Genomic DNA, 14,568 nt, shown 5'->3' with positions numbered 1-14,568 from the left:
TTGCAAGAGCCTATCAAAAGTGGAACAAATGCAAGGTCAATGCCGCAAGGCCCTAGTCTAAGAAATTTCTAAACAAAACTCGCTGAAACAGATCAAGCACCCCCAATACCCGGTGCCTATCGTTGTTTGACAATCATATCTCCGGCCTGAATCCCTTTCCCTTGGGTCAAGACTCCGGCCTTGTTCAGGATGTCGATCGTACTCCTGACCACGTCCAAGTCAACCCCCTGTGTTCTCTCCGAGAACTTGACTGTCTTGAGCCATTCTCTAGCATCTTCTTCCGAGTAGTCCAAGTTCGTGCTGATGTACTCGACTGCTTCCTCTGGATTCTCATTGAAATGCCGGATGCCCTTGTTCAGCTTCTCCAGCAGATCATCCACCCTGCCATCCAACGCGGTGCCCTTCACCAACTTGGTGGAAGCCACAATCTTCCAGCTTGACCAGGGAGTGTAGATCTCCCCCACACGTCTAATCTCTCCATTATCGTAATACTTTTTGGAAGTAAAATGCTCCCACATGAAGAAATCCGCAGTCCCGTCGTTCACTGCTTTCCGGAGATTCTCAAACGTGTTGAACACCATAAAATCCGAGTAAGGGGACGCAGACTCGGCTGACGTGCCCACCCCCGTGGTTGGGACGAGCCATGCACGCTGATCCGCTAGAACATAGCCCATGACATAACTGCCGGAGCCGATACGGGAGACGCCAATTTTGCCACCTTTGAGCGAGTCGACGGATTGGATCTCAGGACGCTGGTTTCCTGTTGAGATGGCCCAGCCTTTTGATAGTGAATTCGAGCGGTTAATTTTTGTCACAGCCCCCGCAACAATACAGCTGGATGCACTTACAAAGCGGCGTTTCCACAAATGTTCCAACGAGTCTATACCCGCCGTCATTCTCCTCAGTCTGTTCTGTCTTGCCCAATCCAGCAATCCATCCTTCCGTCAAACCGATGGCCACATCGATCTCCCCGGCCCGGATCGCCGTGATCATGTGTCCGGTCCCCGAGGGAAAGGGGACCAGCTCGGCATCGAGTCCAAAGTGCTTGTGGGCAAAGTAAATGGGCGTCGAGAAATGCTCGGGAACAAACCCGATCTTGAGGGGCTGGGAACTCATGGTTGAGCCGGTTGCTGGTTGTTGTTTGATCCTTTTCAGTGTGCTAAGGTTCAACGTTGTGTCTTGCTGAAGCGTTGGCTGATGATCATAACAAATGTTATTTTTTTTTCCCACCGAGAAAATGAAGGCGTCACTCACTTCCAGAGGGTTAAATGACGCAATGCGGGGCGGCGCAGAACGATTCTGGAACAAACGAAGCGAAACCGACCCCACTACCGGAGCACTATCTGCGGCAAGGAGGGCCTGTCTTTGGCGGACATTGCCGTTGACTTGCGGAAGCCATAGTGGTGTGCAGGTGTGGGAACTGCGAGTTTCGCAAGAATGAACCAGAAATTGTTCTGATAAGTCGGGAACTAGGGTCGATAAACAGCAAGTGCCCAAAGGGGCCCCCTTTTCAGCCCGCTTATGAGGTCGAGAACAAAAGGCTGCTGACGGCTCCAACAGCGCCTTATGCACTGTATCACCGGTTACCTCGAGTTACCTGCCTCCTGTAATGCACGATTGATAAATTCATCCGTTGCTAGTTCCACAGATGATAAGCGGGGCCAAGGATGTGCCGCTCCTGACTACCATGTAAGTTGCTCCAAGCACACATGGGAAAGAGGATAAGTCTCCTGGCCACGGGAAAGAAGGGAATGCAATTCCATTCCACGGGTGTGTCGGGAGCTTGTCTTGCACTGACATGTCTTGGGTCCCGGGTAAGGTAGTCTCATAGAGAACCAAGTACCTGGACTACTACCATCTGTGTTCGCAGTCGTTACCTGATTTCGAGGACCGTGGTGCGATATTTAGGTGTCCTTTGTAATGTGAACGTCAACTGTCACTCGAGTCCCTAAAAATAGGATAATCGCCAGTTAAGCGTGGTAGCGAACAAGCCCACGGAACCAAGAGCGCCTGTCTAACCCACGGCCAGACAACCCCGGCTTGGCCATTGTATGTAGCACAAATGGAATGAAAATCACTACAGGCAAGGATGCAGGCTTAGACTTCAGCCGAGATTATGAAGCCAAGTTTGGAAATAGCATCCGAGAAGGTTCCTCTTTCTGTTCAACGTACCACACCTTCTCTCGACTGCTGTGGGTCTGGCGACGTGTGCTCAGCTTACACTGTCACCGAGACTTGATTCATAGGTATCTATCGTCCCCAAGTATTAATTCGAGACCAAGTTCCTCACCTTGCCCCCTGATTCCGTCATCTCGACCTCTTCGCCAACGGCCTGTGATAAACACAATGCATCTCTCTACTGCCATCATTACCTTTGCTCTTAGCCTGGTCGTCTCTTCTGAGAGTCTTGTCCGCCCCTGCGGCCTTGAATTGGAACGATGCCCGACAGGATGGATCTGTCAGAGACTTGAGCAATCGCCCACCGGCGAGGGAATCTGTGTTCGACTTCCTCTACATGTTCCCCTTCCCATACGGACAACGCTTGTCACCTCACGGGCTTCGCGCACTACAACAACAACAACGACACCGAAACCGACACCGACATTTCAGTCTTGCGGTGGCTTCCGCGTGAACCCTGCCACCTGCCCCAAAGGTCAGATTTGCGTGGACAATCCTTACGTGGAGGGATGCGGTATGGCTTGTGACAAACCGGGAATCTGCATTGACCCTGGCGAGTTTTGCGGAGGCTTTGCTGGCTTCCGGTGCAAGGGTGACAGAGTCTGTATCGATGATCCGCGCGATGACTGCGATCCTCGCAACGGCGGTGCCGATTGCGGCGGTATCTGTGTCTAAGTGAGATAGTTGACTGGCGGCAACTTGGGTGGAATTAACGACACTGAACATCTAAAGGAGTGACTGAAGGGAAAGGGATGATTCAGACCGGATAAAGGAACGGTGGAAGTCGAGACTCTGTATTACAATAAACAGATGCTACCCTGGTATTGACATTCAATTCAATAGTGCCCTGTAACGCTCGATTATGTTTCCGCTATGTTCCGTTGCTTTATTCCTGGCGGCTTCGGTTAATCTAGGACGTTCTTACAGTCCTGGACGCGGCATCGCGGCAAAGATAGGTGGGTAACTGGGCGGTAATATGAAACAGGTGCTTCTGATAGCTGGGAGGTATGTCGTCCCCCATCTTTGGTCCGAGAATGATACTTGTACATGGTATATTCTCAACCACTTTCCTTTAGTTATGCCTTGCTGACTAAGGTAGATACCCTAGATACACGACTCTCCAACGGTTGCAGCCAGTTGTCAGCTAATGTCCAACAATTCCAGTGTTCTGACCTGCTTTATGTAGACAACGTGACGGCGAAACCGATCTTCAGTCATGGCCTGCTGTTGGGGGCCGTGCGGTTCGCCATTCGCTGAAAGAGAACCAACAACGCACAAAATGTAACCATGTCGCCTTAGTATGATCTTCGCATCAACGCCGGGAGGAGGCACAGCAATCGCAATCAAAAGAGACCTTTCTCTAAAACCATTCTCCTCCCGCTGTCTGGTTTCCAGCGGCGAACTCCAGAGCTGTTTGCTTGAGACCGGAGCCATAGGGGAAGATGGCCAGCAACTACACACCGCCACGTCAAGCGATTCCGCCGACCATGCCGTACAACGATGGCCTCATTCCAAACGACAACCCACATACGCTGTTCCCCGAGGTCCTCGCAAAACATGAGCCGGTCTATCACCGGCCGTCTATAGTACCGAGTCAGATGCCACCGGCATATCCACACGAGCTGGCAGGATATGAATCAGGAATACCTGAAAAGCCTGGTCGGCCTTTTTGGAAAAAGCCGGTTACATGGGTAGCTCTCGTAGCCCTCGTGATAATCGCCATTCTTGCTGGTCTTCTAGGAGCCATGGCAACCGGGGCCATCAAAACGGCGGGCAATACCAGGTGAGTCAATGGACGACGCTTTACCCATGAGAGACACTACAATGTCCTTTTCCAGCCGCTGATCTATCCACCCTCTTTAGCGTATCGCATGAAGACGTAGTGAGTACCAATGCGGCGGTCACAGGCAGTTCCAACACGGCACTATCACCGCCGACGTCACCAGCTATTGCTCCAGAGACTACAACTGGGCCGGACTTGACACCAACACCAACACCGACATTAGCAACAACCACGACCACGCCTACCCCTTCAGTGCCGGCTAGAACAGTGGACTCCCCGAGCGGCCCTGTCACGATGGAGTGCCCTGGTGTGGACCGGCTCAACCTTGATGTCTCTTCGCCCTCGCGTGGCGAGCTCAGGTTCCAACGACTTTGCGACGTCAATTATGCTTTCGGGGACACCAATCCCGGGTTTGGATTGGTAAAAGACAAGATAGTAGCGAGCTTGACAAACTGCATCAAGGTTTGCGCCGACAAAACAGGCTGTGTGGGTGTTGTCTTCAACGATGGTCCCCAATGCTGGCTCAAACATACACTGGAAGCAAAGAAGCCGGACGATGGAACTGAAGCGGCCATTCTTATTCAGCGATGAATCAGACCTCCAGAAATCTTGACTAGGTAGATAATGATAACAAGGAAAGGTCTATAGGCACTGATGAAATCTTCCCAAATCTGCCACGCGAGAATAGCTCAGGCAGTACACTTGAGTGCACTGTCAATCAATGTCCAGGTGTGGTCAGATACTGACTTCAGCTGCTCCTCAGTCCAGATTGCCTTGTCTGGTACCGCTCGCCCTTTCTGATCAATGTTGCTCCAAAACCTTCCCTCCTTCTCGGCCTTCTGGGTGACTTCAGATACTCCTTGCAACAAATACTCAGCACATGTGTCTGTTGACACCGCTGCCATCTTCATCAGGATCTGAGATGGCCCGCGCAGATACCAAGGCAGGCCCGCCATGATGTTGGACGCCACCACGCCGGGGTAGGCATGAACAAAGTGCCTTTTTGAGTTGCCGTTCTGCTGTTGCTGTGCGGCGTGGAACTGGATCATGGAATCATTCATCGAGATGCAGTGGTAGGCAGCACTGGGCAAGCTGTAAGTCCTTTTCAAATCCAGATCGTTCCAGTCCAGCTTCGCTGGGGCACCGTTTTTGCCATCCAGAACAATTATCACCCTGGCATTATCTTTCAGCACTGGGAGAAGTTCTCTGATGAGAAGCTGTTTGCCATAGTAGTGGAGAGCCATCTTGTTGTCGATGCCCTCGGTGGTTTCTGTACGGCCGGCCATGGTGAAAATACCCTGCGTCATGATGAGAAAATCGAGCTTCCGGGCCCTGTGGGAAGTTATGATTTTGTCTGTGTACTGTTTGATTTGAAGCATGGATGAGGCGTCAACAGCAAGGAACTCGATGTTGGGGTGAGGAATCATGGCTGGCTTATTGCGACCGCTGATGATCACGGTGGATGACGGGTTGTCGATGGCGATTCGGCATGCCATGGCATATCCGATACCGTTCGTACCGCCGATAACAAGGGCTCTAGTAGACATGGTGAGTTATCGTTGCGTGCAGTTTAGTAGTTGCGAGTATAGTGTGAGCGAATTGACAAAACGAAGGAATGTGGCCGGGCGAGTTCTGTTAATCAAGATGACGAAGCTTCTTGTGAGCCCCGAACTAATCCCACCACAAGGCCCTTGCAAATGCCGTCGGTGAAAAGTTCTGCCGTGCGGTTGAAAGAGGGAAAGCGCCAGGGCGTCGGGTGTAAGTGGATACCCTCTTTTCTCTTTGGTGGCTTTTAATCTGATACCTTTGACTTGGAAGATAAATCCATGAGGGTTTATGAACACGGACCAGCCACTACAATTCGGTGGAAAAGAGCATTCTGCCAGGCTAGGATTGAAGTATGTTTTGGTGTTTTTGCTATTCAATCTTATTCTATATTCCTTTATTTTCATAATGTGTCGAAGAGGTCAAGTGCAAAAGCCACAAGAAGGTACATTCGTCCGATCTCAGGCTTATCGTGTACCAGCTGTCACACGTCAACGAACCAACCACCGTGAACACGACCAACAACACCGTCGATGCCACTGAAAGAAGGGGTAACTGCACGCTGTGAACCAGTAGTCAAAGTGAGGTAGACGATCACAGGCTTCGCGGTTATTAAGAAGATGATATTGGTCAACCTGAGATATTGAGGAACTTGGCAGCGGCTTGAGGCCACTGGGCACGGACCACCTGACGATGGATAAATACGCGTCTCTGAGATCTGTCTGTATTCCTAGACCTTCTTCTTCCTCATCACGCTCTTCGAGGCCATTGAAGATCATTAGCCTGAATTGAACCATGAGTTCCAAGCCCTGGTATTACAGCCCTTGTCACACCAGCAATGGTCATTACGCGATTGCCGCGATTTGTCAGCCCATGCCTGAATTTATTAACACATTAATAATGGCATGCAGCAAGTAGAGGGGCTCACCGACATGTAGACGACTCCAACAAATGCTCAGGGCGTGATTTGATCTACAAGAGCATGCCTGCTCCCAGACTCTCGAATACCGGCTCTCTTCCATAGGTACCTGCATCCTTGAAACAAAGGTGCACCGCCAACAATGACCGACAGAAAACCTATCCTTATCGCTGGTGCGGGTATCGCCTCCCTCTTATTAGCACAGTCGCTGAGGCTCTCCGGTATTCCTTACAGGGTCTTTGAACGAGATGTTTTGTTTTTCGTGCTCAGGGTTACCGGCTTCGCTTATCTTCTGAAGGCTTGGATGCCATCCAGGCCGTCTTGGATCCCGAGACTTGGCAGCGATTCTGGGACACCTTTGGCAAGACGGGCGGACTCGGATTTGCATCGTTTAACGCCGTGACCGGAGAGCAGAACGAGCATCACTTGGTCCCACCGGCGCTAGTATCGCGACAGGGAGGAGGCAAAACGATTGGGATTTCCAGGGAGGACATGCGAAGAATATTTGCCCAAGGTTGCGAGGACAACATTGAGTGCGGCAAGCATGTGACGGGCTATGAAGTCACTGAAGACGGGGTACAAGCCATCTTTGCGGATGGGACTAGGTCTGTCGAAGGCCCCTTGTTGGTTGGCGGAGAAGGGATATACTCCAAGGTTGCCAAGCAACTTTCAGAAGGGAAGCTGAAGGTCTATGACACAGGCGCGAGGGGGACTCACGGGCAGGCGCCGAGCGCATCCTTCAAAGGCCTCGGCGAGGGAGTCTTTCGGTTGCTGGACGATACACGCCCAGAAGGGTCTGTTTTCGTCATTACGAACGTCCGCCCTGAAGAGATGGATGATCCAAGCGTCTCTTTCGGCTGGACCATGGGTGGTCACCCCGGCGTAATTCGGGCTCCAAATGACGACTACACCATCGTGGGCAGGACGGCAGCAGACATCGCCAAATCTCTGACACAGAAGTGGCACCCTCGCTTTAGACCGCTATTCGAAGACATGAACGAGTCTGAGGCCGCATTTTGGAAGATCACCTGTTCAACACCCTCAGGTGTTCCTGACTGACCAAACCAACCACGCGTCACCGTCATTGGTGACTCTGTTCATTCCATGAATCCAGCTGGTGGCATCGGCGCCAACACCGCTGTAAGAGACTCTGCACTAATTGGTCGTCTCTTGCGTGAAGCTGGCGGATACAAGGCAGGGGTCACAGAGCGTTACGAAAAGGAGATGAGGATCTATGCCAGCGAAGCGGTTCGTGAGAGTTATTCAATTGCGGTGAAACAGTTTGGCGTTGTTATTGATGAGGAGACCAGTTTTGACGGTCTAGGCATCTAGTATGAGTACCTGTATGATTCGAATACAGCCTCTACCTTGACAAAAAGCTGGCAGCAACGTGGACACACAACAGTATGCCCAACAACAGAGAAGGCGCAGAGCTTCCCATGTGATGAGAAGCTGTGTTCGGCGCCGTCAGTGTGACAGTGATCTGCTGTGACATGTGATTGAACTTCATACTCAGAACAAACATCAAGGCCTTGTCTCGCATTGGTTCACTTTGACTGTCTGTCTCTCTTGGACATTCTTCCCTAAGGTACTAAAGTAGGGTTGGTACCTCATTCAAGCTTGCCCGCCAATACATTGTTGACCCACTTTGACGTGCGGTTTAGCCTAAAATTGTGGGAGGGCTTTTGCGCCACCTCCAGCAGTAAAATCTTCTTGCTCTTGCGCATAGACAGTACTCGACAAATACTCTTATCAGCTATACGATAGCCACCAACTCAAAGATGGCGAGGCGTCACGATGATCAAGAGCTGAACACTGCCGTCCCGACTGACTTCAATCGGATTTATGTTGGTAGTTTGGACTATTTTGCCAAACCGGCAGATGTGAAGGAATTGCTCGTCGGGGCCAACCTCAACAGCTTTCAGAAAATCCATATTTCGATCGATCCTATCAGTGGTAGAAACCGAGGGTACTGTTTCGTCGACTTTCCATCACACCAAGAGGCTACCTACGCTTCGGAGGCGCTTGCGGGCCAATCAATCCTCGGGAGGGTCGTCAAGCTGGGCCCCTGTGTACCCAAGGGACATGGGAGATCATCGCGTGGAGACCAGAGCTCCGCTGAATTTCGACCTGTGTTCCAGAGATGGGGTGATTGGAAAGGTGCCGACGGCGCCTCAGAACAGAAGGATGGGGCGAGATTTCGGGGCTGGAATTCCCCAAGAGAGCAAACAGAAGACCAGCAAGGGCCGTATGCTGCCCTGAATCGTCTGCAAAGTTACTCCAACAAGGACAGCACCCGCATCCGCATCGATGGCCTCGACAAAATGATTGATCAGGAACACAACGACGCTGAGATTCGCAGCTTTTTTTCAGGCTTCGACGTGTAAATCCATGCTCCCAAGCATGTCATCTTCAAACATGTCCAGATGGATTGACACCGCACGTTTTAGCGTCGCCATCGGCAAGCGCGTGGTTTCATACTCGCTCCGATCTACGCCTGGGAACCACCATCACTGTTATGTTGACCTTGGCTTCCCCGAGGAAGTTGACCGTGCTGTCAAGTAACTGAGAGGCACGGCAATGAATGGAGTGGCCGTTCGTCTCTCCATAGCTCGAGATGGGAGAGGCCCTGACCAGCACGGCCAAAGCCAGTCATCTGGAGGGGGTAGCCAGATTGGCCACAAGGCGAGAGATGTACACGGCGGTGGAAGAGATTACATGCAGAAAAGCAGCTGGCGGAGGGCAGATGCTTGAATTTCTTGCGTTAGTTTGTTTGCCACTCAAGCAACAGCATCAATTATTGCCTTTGAAAAATGATCAAAAGCTAGGTACATCTTGGCCTGGAATACTGTTTCAATGGCGAGTAAGCAGTCACGGTAAGCCCCAACACCATCAGTCCAGTTTTCTACACCAAAGCGTACCCTCAACCGTAGCGTCTGCGTTCACAGGTGCGCTGAGTCTCAAGAATGTGCCCCCGTTTTGGCCTTTGTGCTTCACCACCCTGTAATTCCGTTTTTGAGTCCCACCGACCCATGCGGGCAAGTTTGTGACATGAAACGGGCCCTGCAGGACAGCTCTGGACTCTTTGGTGGACGGAACCTCTGGATTAATCGACAAGGTGCCAGCATATGCAAGCGTAGTTTTGGCGACAACGGCCCACGCGTCGTCAAGATCTGTGGTATTTCGAGGGGGCCAGACCATGTTTGCTCCGTCGTCGTGAAGGTTGGAGACATTGAACGATGTCATGTGCGCGGACATGTAGCCGCTGCTTGTGTATATGAGCAGACCAGTGAAGGCATATGGGCTTTGGGCGGTTGGTATCTCAATGCTGTCGTTGGCTCTGTTTCTGGTGATATGGAGCAGCTCATACTTCCCGCCAGCGCCGAAAGGATAGCTTGGGGTTTCATGTTTCAGGAGGTAGAGATTGGGCTAGGTACTCTACGTTGGATGAACTTGAAGAGGGACAGTTGGCTGGGAGAGCAGGCAAAGTCGCCTTTTAAGCCTGTTGGCCTCCAACGTGTCTTACCTAGGTTTACGTGCTGACACACGATACTGCTAGGTGTAACTGTTTTCGGTCAGCGATGTGCAGGATTCGGGGCGTTGGGCTGATGTCAGGGCAGATTCAAACTGTACGTAAGGTACTCAGACGGAGTAAGTGCATTTTACAGACTCTCATGATGAGAAACTAAGCAAAGTAGGTAGCTACTATTACTCCATAGACTAATAAGGTAGAGAAAGAATTTCTGACTACAAAAGATGGCCTCCGTCAATGAGCGCACGAAGGTCAGGCTGCACTCCTAGCTTGTCGACGGATGGATTAGAGGTGGGTGTTCCATCAATCTTGATCAGGTCTCGGAGTACAAGTGCATCCAACTTTGTCCCGCGGTTGGCACTGATCATCCCCTGAACGCTGAGGGCTGCGCCGGCAATGATGGGAGCGGCTCCCGATGTGCCGTCAAAGGGCAAGTAGGTGTCGATATCGTCGGCCGAACCCGCAACTGAGGCGGTGAGAATGTTTTCGCCCCAGGCATGCACATCGATGCGTGCCCCGTAATTGGACTCGAGTACTCTGGTCCGAGGTATTGTCGACGTCGCTGCGCCAACCATGATGGCGCCCGAATCGCGGAACTCGGGACTACTCGGGTTGAGAATAGGCGCTGGGGTTGCGCTGCCAATGCGAAGGATTGGAGCATCCAGGTCTTGCTGACCGTTGCCAGCAGGCTCAATGACCGTAATTCCCAGGGAGGTTGCAAGGGAGATGGCGTCGAACACGGCATCGATGATTTCGACGGGAAACATGTTGCCGTTGGCATCGGGAACCTGGATTTCAAGCAATATCGCATCTCCAAAGCCAAGAGCATCGACGGCATCCAGGATGGCCTCGGGATAATTCTCAAAAGGGCCGCCGCCGACAACACGCGTCACCCCGACAACATGCCCCTGAGCTCCAGGGATGATGCCCACGCCGCCAATGTTGTTGTCCACCATGAGCATTTCACCGAGAACGGCTGTTCCGTGCCGGTAATTGGATTGATATCTGTCTTTGACATTCAACCCGGCTAGAAGTGTGATATTAGCATCCACCTGTCAACATCGTGTCTGTTAGTAAGAGCGTGACAAGCTACCAAGGGAGATGGATAGATGTAGCGTACCAAATCCTCATGATCCAGCTTCCAACCCCTCTCAATGTCGATGATGGTAGTGTTGGCTCCATCGCCACCGGGGAATCCCCATGCGTATGGCGCGTTGATACCCTCCCCTGCTGGCGTCATATATCCCTGGTTTGGAAATAGGGGGTCATTGCTGGGGTCCACGGCGGGGAGGATGCCGCCACCGAGTGGATGGCAGCTTGCTACCTCTTGGTAGCCAGAGAGCGTAGCCAGAAGGTCATGGAGAGTTTGGTTGTCCTCGCTTTCGGGTTCCGGAAAAAGAACTTGATACCATGTGCTGAAATCTGTTGGGACGTAGTTTGGGTTAAGGACAGTCGCTCTCTCGACCAACTGAGTGATTCTCTTTGGTGACACGGTGGTGATGAGAGGATGAACGGTGAATTCTACCTCTCTTTTGCTCAGCTGAGAGTCTCTTTGAGCGTTTCGAATCAGTTGTTCGACGGACTTGATGCCGCCCAGAGAGCGCGAGGAGACCGCGGCTGCTCTATCAATCTTGACGGCAATCGACGATCCGGGAATAATCGAATTTCCTGGTGACACTGTTTGGCTGGAAGGGGTGGATAACGCGCGAGTAGTTGAGAGAGAAACAGCGCCTAGAAGCCAGCAAAGGGCGAGTGGGACTCTGAATTGAAGCATGTTGGAGTAAGGTGTACCTGTGAACTTTTCAGCAGCTGCATGGTAATTCTAGTTCTCGTCTCTTACAGATACATATAGTTGCCTACCTACCCCCCTTGGCTACCTATTTGCCAGGTTTATGCTCACCGACACCAGCAACAGTCATGGGTCTTGCTGTGCCTGAATCCTTTGCAGTACTGCCAAATACTTACTTTTATAATCATCGTATTCAAATTACGGGGTCGTTTGTGTGGTCTCGCACAAGCAACTTGGAAAACCTCAGGCCAGAGACGTAGCTCCTGATACCTCATACCTTATGGCAACTACGCACTTTGGTGTCCTCTGTTATCTTTCACCGCTCCTTCTCGGTCAATGACAAGATTGCTTTTCCATGGAATTGCTCTGGTAGATATGACCACAAGGGCTGACAACTCAGTCCTCAACTTGGCAAAGGTCCAATGATGGGAATTCAAGACCTACACCTTGCACGCCTTGCTAATGCCAAGAGCAATGCATATGCAATACGGTTTCCGAGACTTCCGGTCAGCATCTCGAGTCTGGGATGATGATCTACCTAATTGAAGGAGGTCATGTGTAGAGTGGCGAAGTAGCTATACCTTTTTTGCACGGCTAATGGCGAAGGATCAAAGGATTTCAATAGTTGGGGACACTGCAAGCCTCTGACAAAGCAGGGGCCATGAGGGCCTAGATGTGCACTGACTGTGATGGTCGCAGGTTGTCGGATGACTTGGCTAGAACTGCGGCACAGTTTTGCTTTGAACTTTGCCGTAAGGAGGAGTCCCAGAATATGGTAGCGAGTAAAGATATCAAGAGGCCTCGGAATTCGAAGCTGACCCAGCAGAAGCCCCAAATATACGTTCATGTTTCAGGATGGCCAATATAATGTATGAGCGGGTCCTCAGCACCATGAGTTCAAGGCAGACATGGGATGAGGCAGTTTCAGGCCAGTGCAGGATGAAGAGCCAAACTGTTTTGAGGCTGTGAAAACTAACAATAACTGACATCAAGGAGCGGCCAGCAAACCACACGTGTCTCCAGTCATGTACTTTTTGACACTCATCTGAATATCCATCAACTCATCCTCCTTGAACCAACCTGATCGGGGCTCATGACTGAGGGGGCCGTACAGCATCCATGCACTCAAGGGCCTCAGAGTTGCATGCCTAGCCTTGTCGTCGGCAAGGCTAACATTGCCACTAGTCCTCAACAACGCCTCCTTGTACCCGGCCGGGGGACCGGTTGTGACCTGCTTCCCTAGATTGCCAGCCGCGACGTATGCAGGGAAGTCCCCTTGACCTTGGTAGTTCCGCATCACAAATGGGGCTCTTGCGTATCCCACTGGTGCAAATTCGAGGTCAAGAACGGGATAGGAGATGCCATCAAGTGTCAACATGTTGCCTTTTTGACGCGCGAAAGCCTGGCCGTTCTCGTTCCAGAAAAAGAAGCCCGTGATCCATCCAGAGAGAAATACTGGCGGTGATCCGCACACTTTGCCCGCTCTTCCTGTCACAATTTGGTTCCAAAACTCTTGCGTGGCGGGTGAATCGGGTTGTTCGAAGCTTGTGACAAATCTCGAAAGAATAGGACGGAGTCTGGCCTTGTATTCTTCGGGCTCCGGGCCAAAGTCAGGCAGACGGTCGAGCTTTGCTAGGATCTTCTGCCAGTCTGAAAGCTCGCCGAGCAGCGTAACCGATGGTAGACCACAGACAGGTTTTCCAATGTATTTGAAGTAGGCTTTGGTCAGACCCATCATTAGGATATTGGCCGTCATGACGTCGCTCTCGGTTGTTGTTGAGAAGTTGGGCATGATCCAGTCCATCAACCAATCGGTTTTGACTCTCGCTTGAATTTCTGTTCTGAAACGGCTTAAAATGCGGTACCATGTGAGATCCTCGACGAGAATCTCCCGTTGTCCTTGGTGATTGACGAATAGCTCTCGAACTTCCTCGGCATGAGATGTCATATAAAAGTTCATCTGCACCAAAATGGTGAACCAGACCTCTTCGGGGCGCACGACCAGGTGCAAATGCTCACCCCACGCCTGTATTGCGCCGCGAATGAAAGAGTCACCAGAAGGATACAGCCCGGCATCATTGGATATGTTGGTGGTCGAGTGTGAGCTCAGAATCACCTTGACGGTGTTGTTGACGCTCCAAAGTTCATTGGGGGCGGATTCACGAAAGTAGGCGTCTTCTGTTGTTGCCAAGATCGGATACTGGCTTGTGTAGGGCTTTGGTTCTCCCCCTGGAAGTATAACGACGGCTGAGGCCGTGGCCATCAGCCAGAATCCCACAAACAGCATCTTGTCGAGCTTCAAGGTGTTTTCCAGCTGGTTTGGTCTCGTGGAGAAATGTGGTTTCTATGAAAGGTAATGTTGCACACTATTAAAGGGCTAACAACTTGACTTGTCAGCGTGAAGGATTCGTCTTGGGAGCTTCCTATCCCATTTTCGATGTGCTCGTGTACGCCTGGTCAGCAAATAACCGGCTCCTACACTGTGACAGTATGATCCAACGCTCTTCTTCTGGTCTCATCTCTTCCGACTCTATGTAATGATACCCCATAACAACGGGCGAGAAACCGAGGTGAACTTGCCATTGGTCCGCTCAACGACAAGCTGCTCACGGATAAACAGCATCTCGGCATAACTGCAGCGGCTAAAGAATACGGGATATACACAAGGGCTAACCCCGCGTTGAGCCAAGATCCTTTGAGTCTTTATCAGGAAATACGGAGCTTCATTCAACACCAAAAACAAGTATGACAAGCTTACCAAGGCCTGCACTACAAACCCTGTTTCTCTCTTTTTTTTTAAAAAAAACAAAACACTATGACCG

The 14,568-nt window shown here is 51.3% G+C and overlaps 7 protein-coding genes across 7 annotated transcripts; 3 read left to right on the top strand and 4 right to left on the bottom strand.

Annotated features, from left to right (window-relative positions):
* Nucleotides 1-7: 7 nt before the first annotated feature.
* On the bottom strand, nucleotides 8-1,475 carry QC762_000810 (uncharacterized protein). The gene is made up of 2 exons (XM_062882859.1): nucleotides 849-1,475; nucleotides 8-778 (listed from the first exon to the last, which is right to left on the bottom strand). The coding sequence occupies exons 1-2, from the start codon at nucleotides 1,114-1,116 to the stop codon at nucleotides 117-119; spliced, it is 930 nt and encodes a 309-aa protein (XP_062746573.1). The 5' UTR covers nucleotides 1,117-1,475; the 3' UTR covers nucleotides 8-116.
* An 871-nt stretch (nucleotides 1,476-2,346) lies between these two features.
* Nucleotides 2,347-2,853, top strand: QC762_000800 (uncharacterized protein; the record flags this gene model as incomplete). The annotated part of the gene is made up of 1 exon (XM_062882858.1): nucleotides 2,347-2,853. The coding sequence occupies one exon, from the start codon at nucleotides 2,347-2,349 to the stop codon at nucleotides 2,851-2,853; it is 507 nt and encodes a 168-aa protein (XP_062746572.1).
* Nucleotides 2,854-3,204: 351 nt separating this feature from the next.
* QC762_000790 (uncharacterized protein) lies at nucleotides 3,205-4,929 on the top strand. The gene is made up of 2 exons (XM_062882854.1): nucleotides 3,205-3,961; nucleotides 4,042-4,929. Exons 1-2 carry the CDS (start codon nucleotides 3,621-3,623, stop codon nucleotides 4,550-4,552), a joined length of 852 nt encoding a protein of 283 aa, XP_062746571.1. The 5' UTR covers nucleotides 3,205-3,620; the 3' UTR covers nucleotides 4,553-4,929.
* On the bottom strand, nucleotides 4,651-5,508 carry QC762_000785 (uncharacterized protein; the record flags this gene model as incomplete). The annotated part of the gene is made up of 1 exon (XM_062882853.1): nucleotides 4,651-5,508. One exon carries the CDS (start codon nucleotides 5,506-5,508, stop codon nucleotides 4,651-4,653), a length of 858 nt encoding a protein of 285 aa, XP_062746570.1.
* A 2,698-nt stretch (nucleotides 5,509-8,206) lies between these two features.
* Nucleotides 8,207-9,239, top strand: QC762_000770 (uncharacterized protein; the record flags this gene model as incomplete). Its single annotated transcript, XM_062882851.1, has 2 exons — nucleotides 8,207-8,808; nucleotides 8,876-9,239. The coding sequence occupies 2 exons, from the start codon at nucleotides 8,207-8,209 to the stop codon at nucleotides 8,988-8,990; spliced, it is 717 nt and encodes a 238-aa protein (XP_062746569.1). The 3' UTR covers nucleotides 8,991-9,239.
* A 933-nt stretch (nucleotides 9,240-10,172) lies between these two features.
* On the bottom strand, nucleotides 10,173-11,731 carry QC762_000755 (uncharacterized protein; the record flags this gene model as incomplete). The annotated part of the gene is made up of 2 exons (XM_062882850.1): nucleotides 10,173-11,009; nucleotides 11,078-11,731. 2 exons carry the CDS (start codon nucleotides 11,729-11,731, stop codon nucleotides 10,173-10,175), a joined length of 1,491 nt encoding a protein of 496 aa, XP_062746568.1.
* A 580-nt stretch (nucleotides 11,732-12,311) lies between these two features.
* QC762_000750 (uncharacterized protein) lies at nucleotides 12,312-14,369 on the bottom strand (the record flags this gene model as incomplete). The annotated part of the gene is made up of 2 exons (XM_062882849.1): nucleotides 12,312-14,090; nucleotides 14,313-14,369. The coding sequence occupies 2 exons, from the start codon at nucleotides 14,367-14,369 to the stop codon at nucleotides 12,735-12,737; spliced, it is 1,413 nt and encodes a 470-aa protein (XP_062746567.1). The 3' UTR covers nucleotides 12,312-12,734.
* Between the last annotated feature and the right edge of the window lie 199 nt (nucleotides 14,370-14,568).

This window comes from Podospora pseudocomata (assembly GCF_035222375.1).
Source record: "Podospora pseudocomata strain CBS 415.72m chromosome 2 map unlocalized CBS415.72m_2, whole genome shotgun sequence".
Lineage (NCBI taxonomy): Eukaryota > Fungi > Ascomycota > Sordariomycetes > Sordariales > Podosporaceae > Podospora > Podospora pseudocomata.
Note: the sequence above shows the minus strand (reverse complement) of the source record. Positions and strands in the feature narration are given on the sequence as shown.

Coding starts and splice junctions, on each gene's coding strand:
- QC762_000810 (XM_062882859.1), bottom strand. CDS start 1,116: ATGAGTTCCCAGCCCCTCAAGATCGGGTTTGTTCCCGAGCATTTCTCG. Junction 779..848: donor ATTTGTGGAAACGCCGCTTT/GTAAGTGCATCC, acceptor CACTATCAAAAG/GCTGGGCCATCTCAACAGGA.
- QC762_000790 (XM_062882854.1), top strand. CDS start 3,621: ATGGCCAGCAACTACACACCGCCACGTCAAGCGATTCCGCCGACCATG. Junction 3,962..4,041: donor AAAACGGCGGGCAATACCAG/GTGAGTCAATGG, acceptor CACCCTCTTTAG/CGTATCGCATGAAGACGTAG.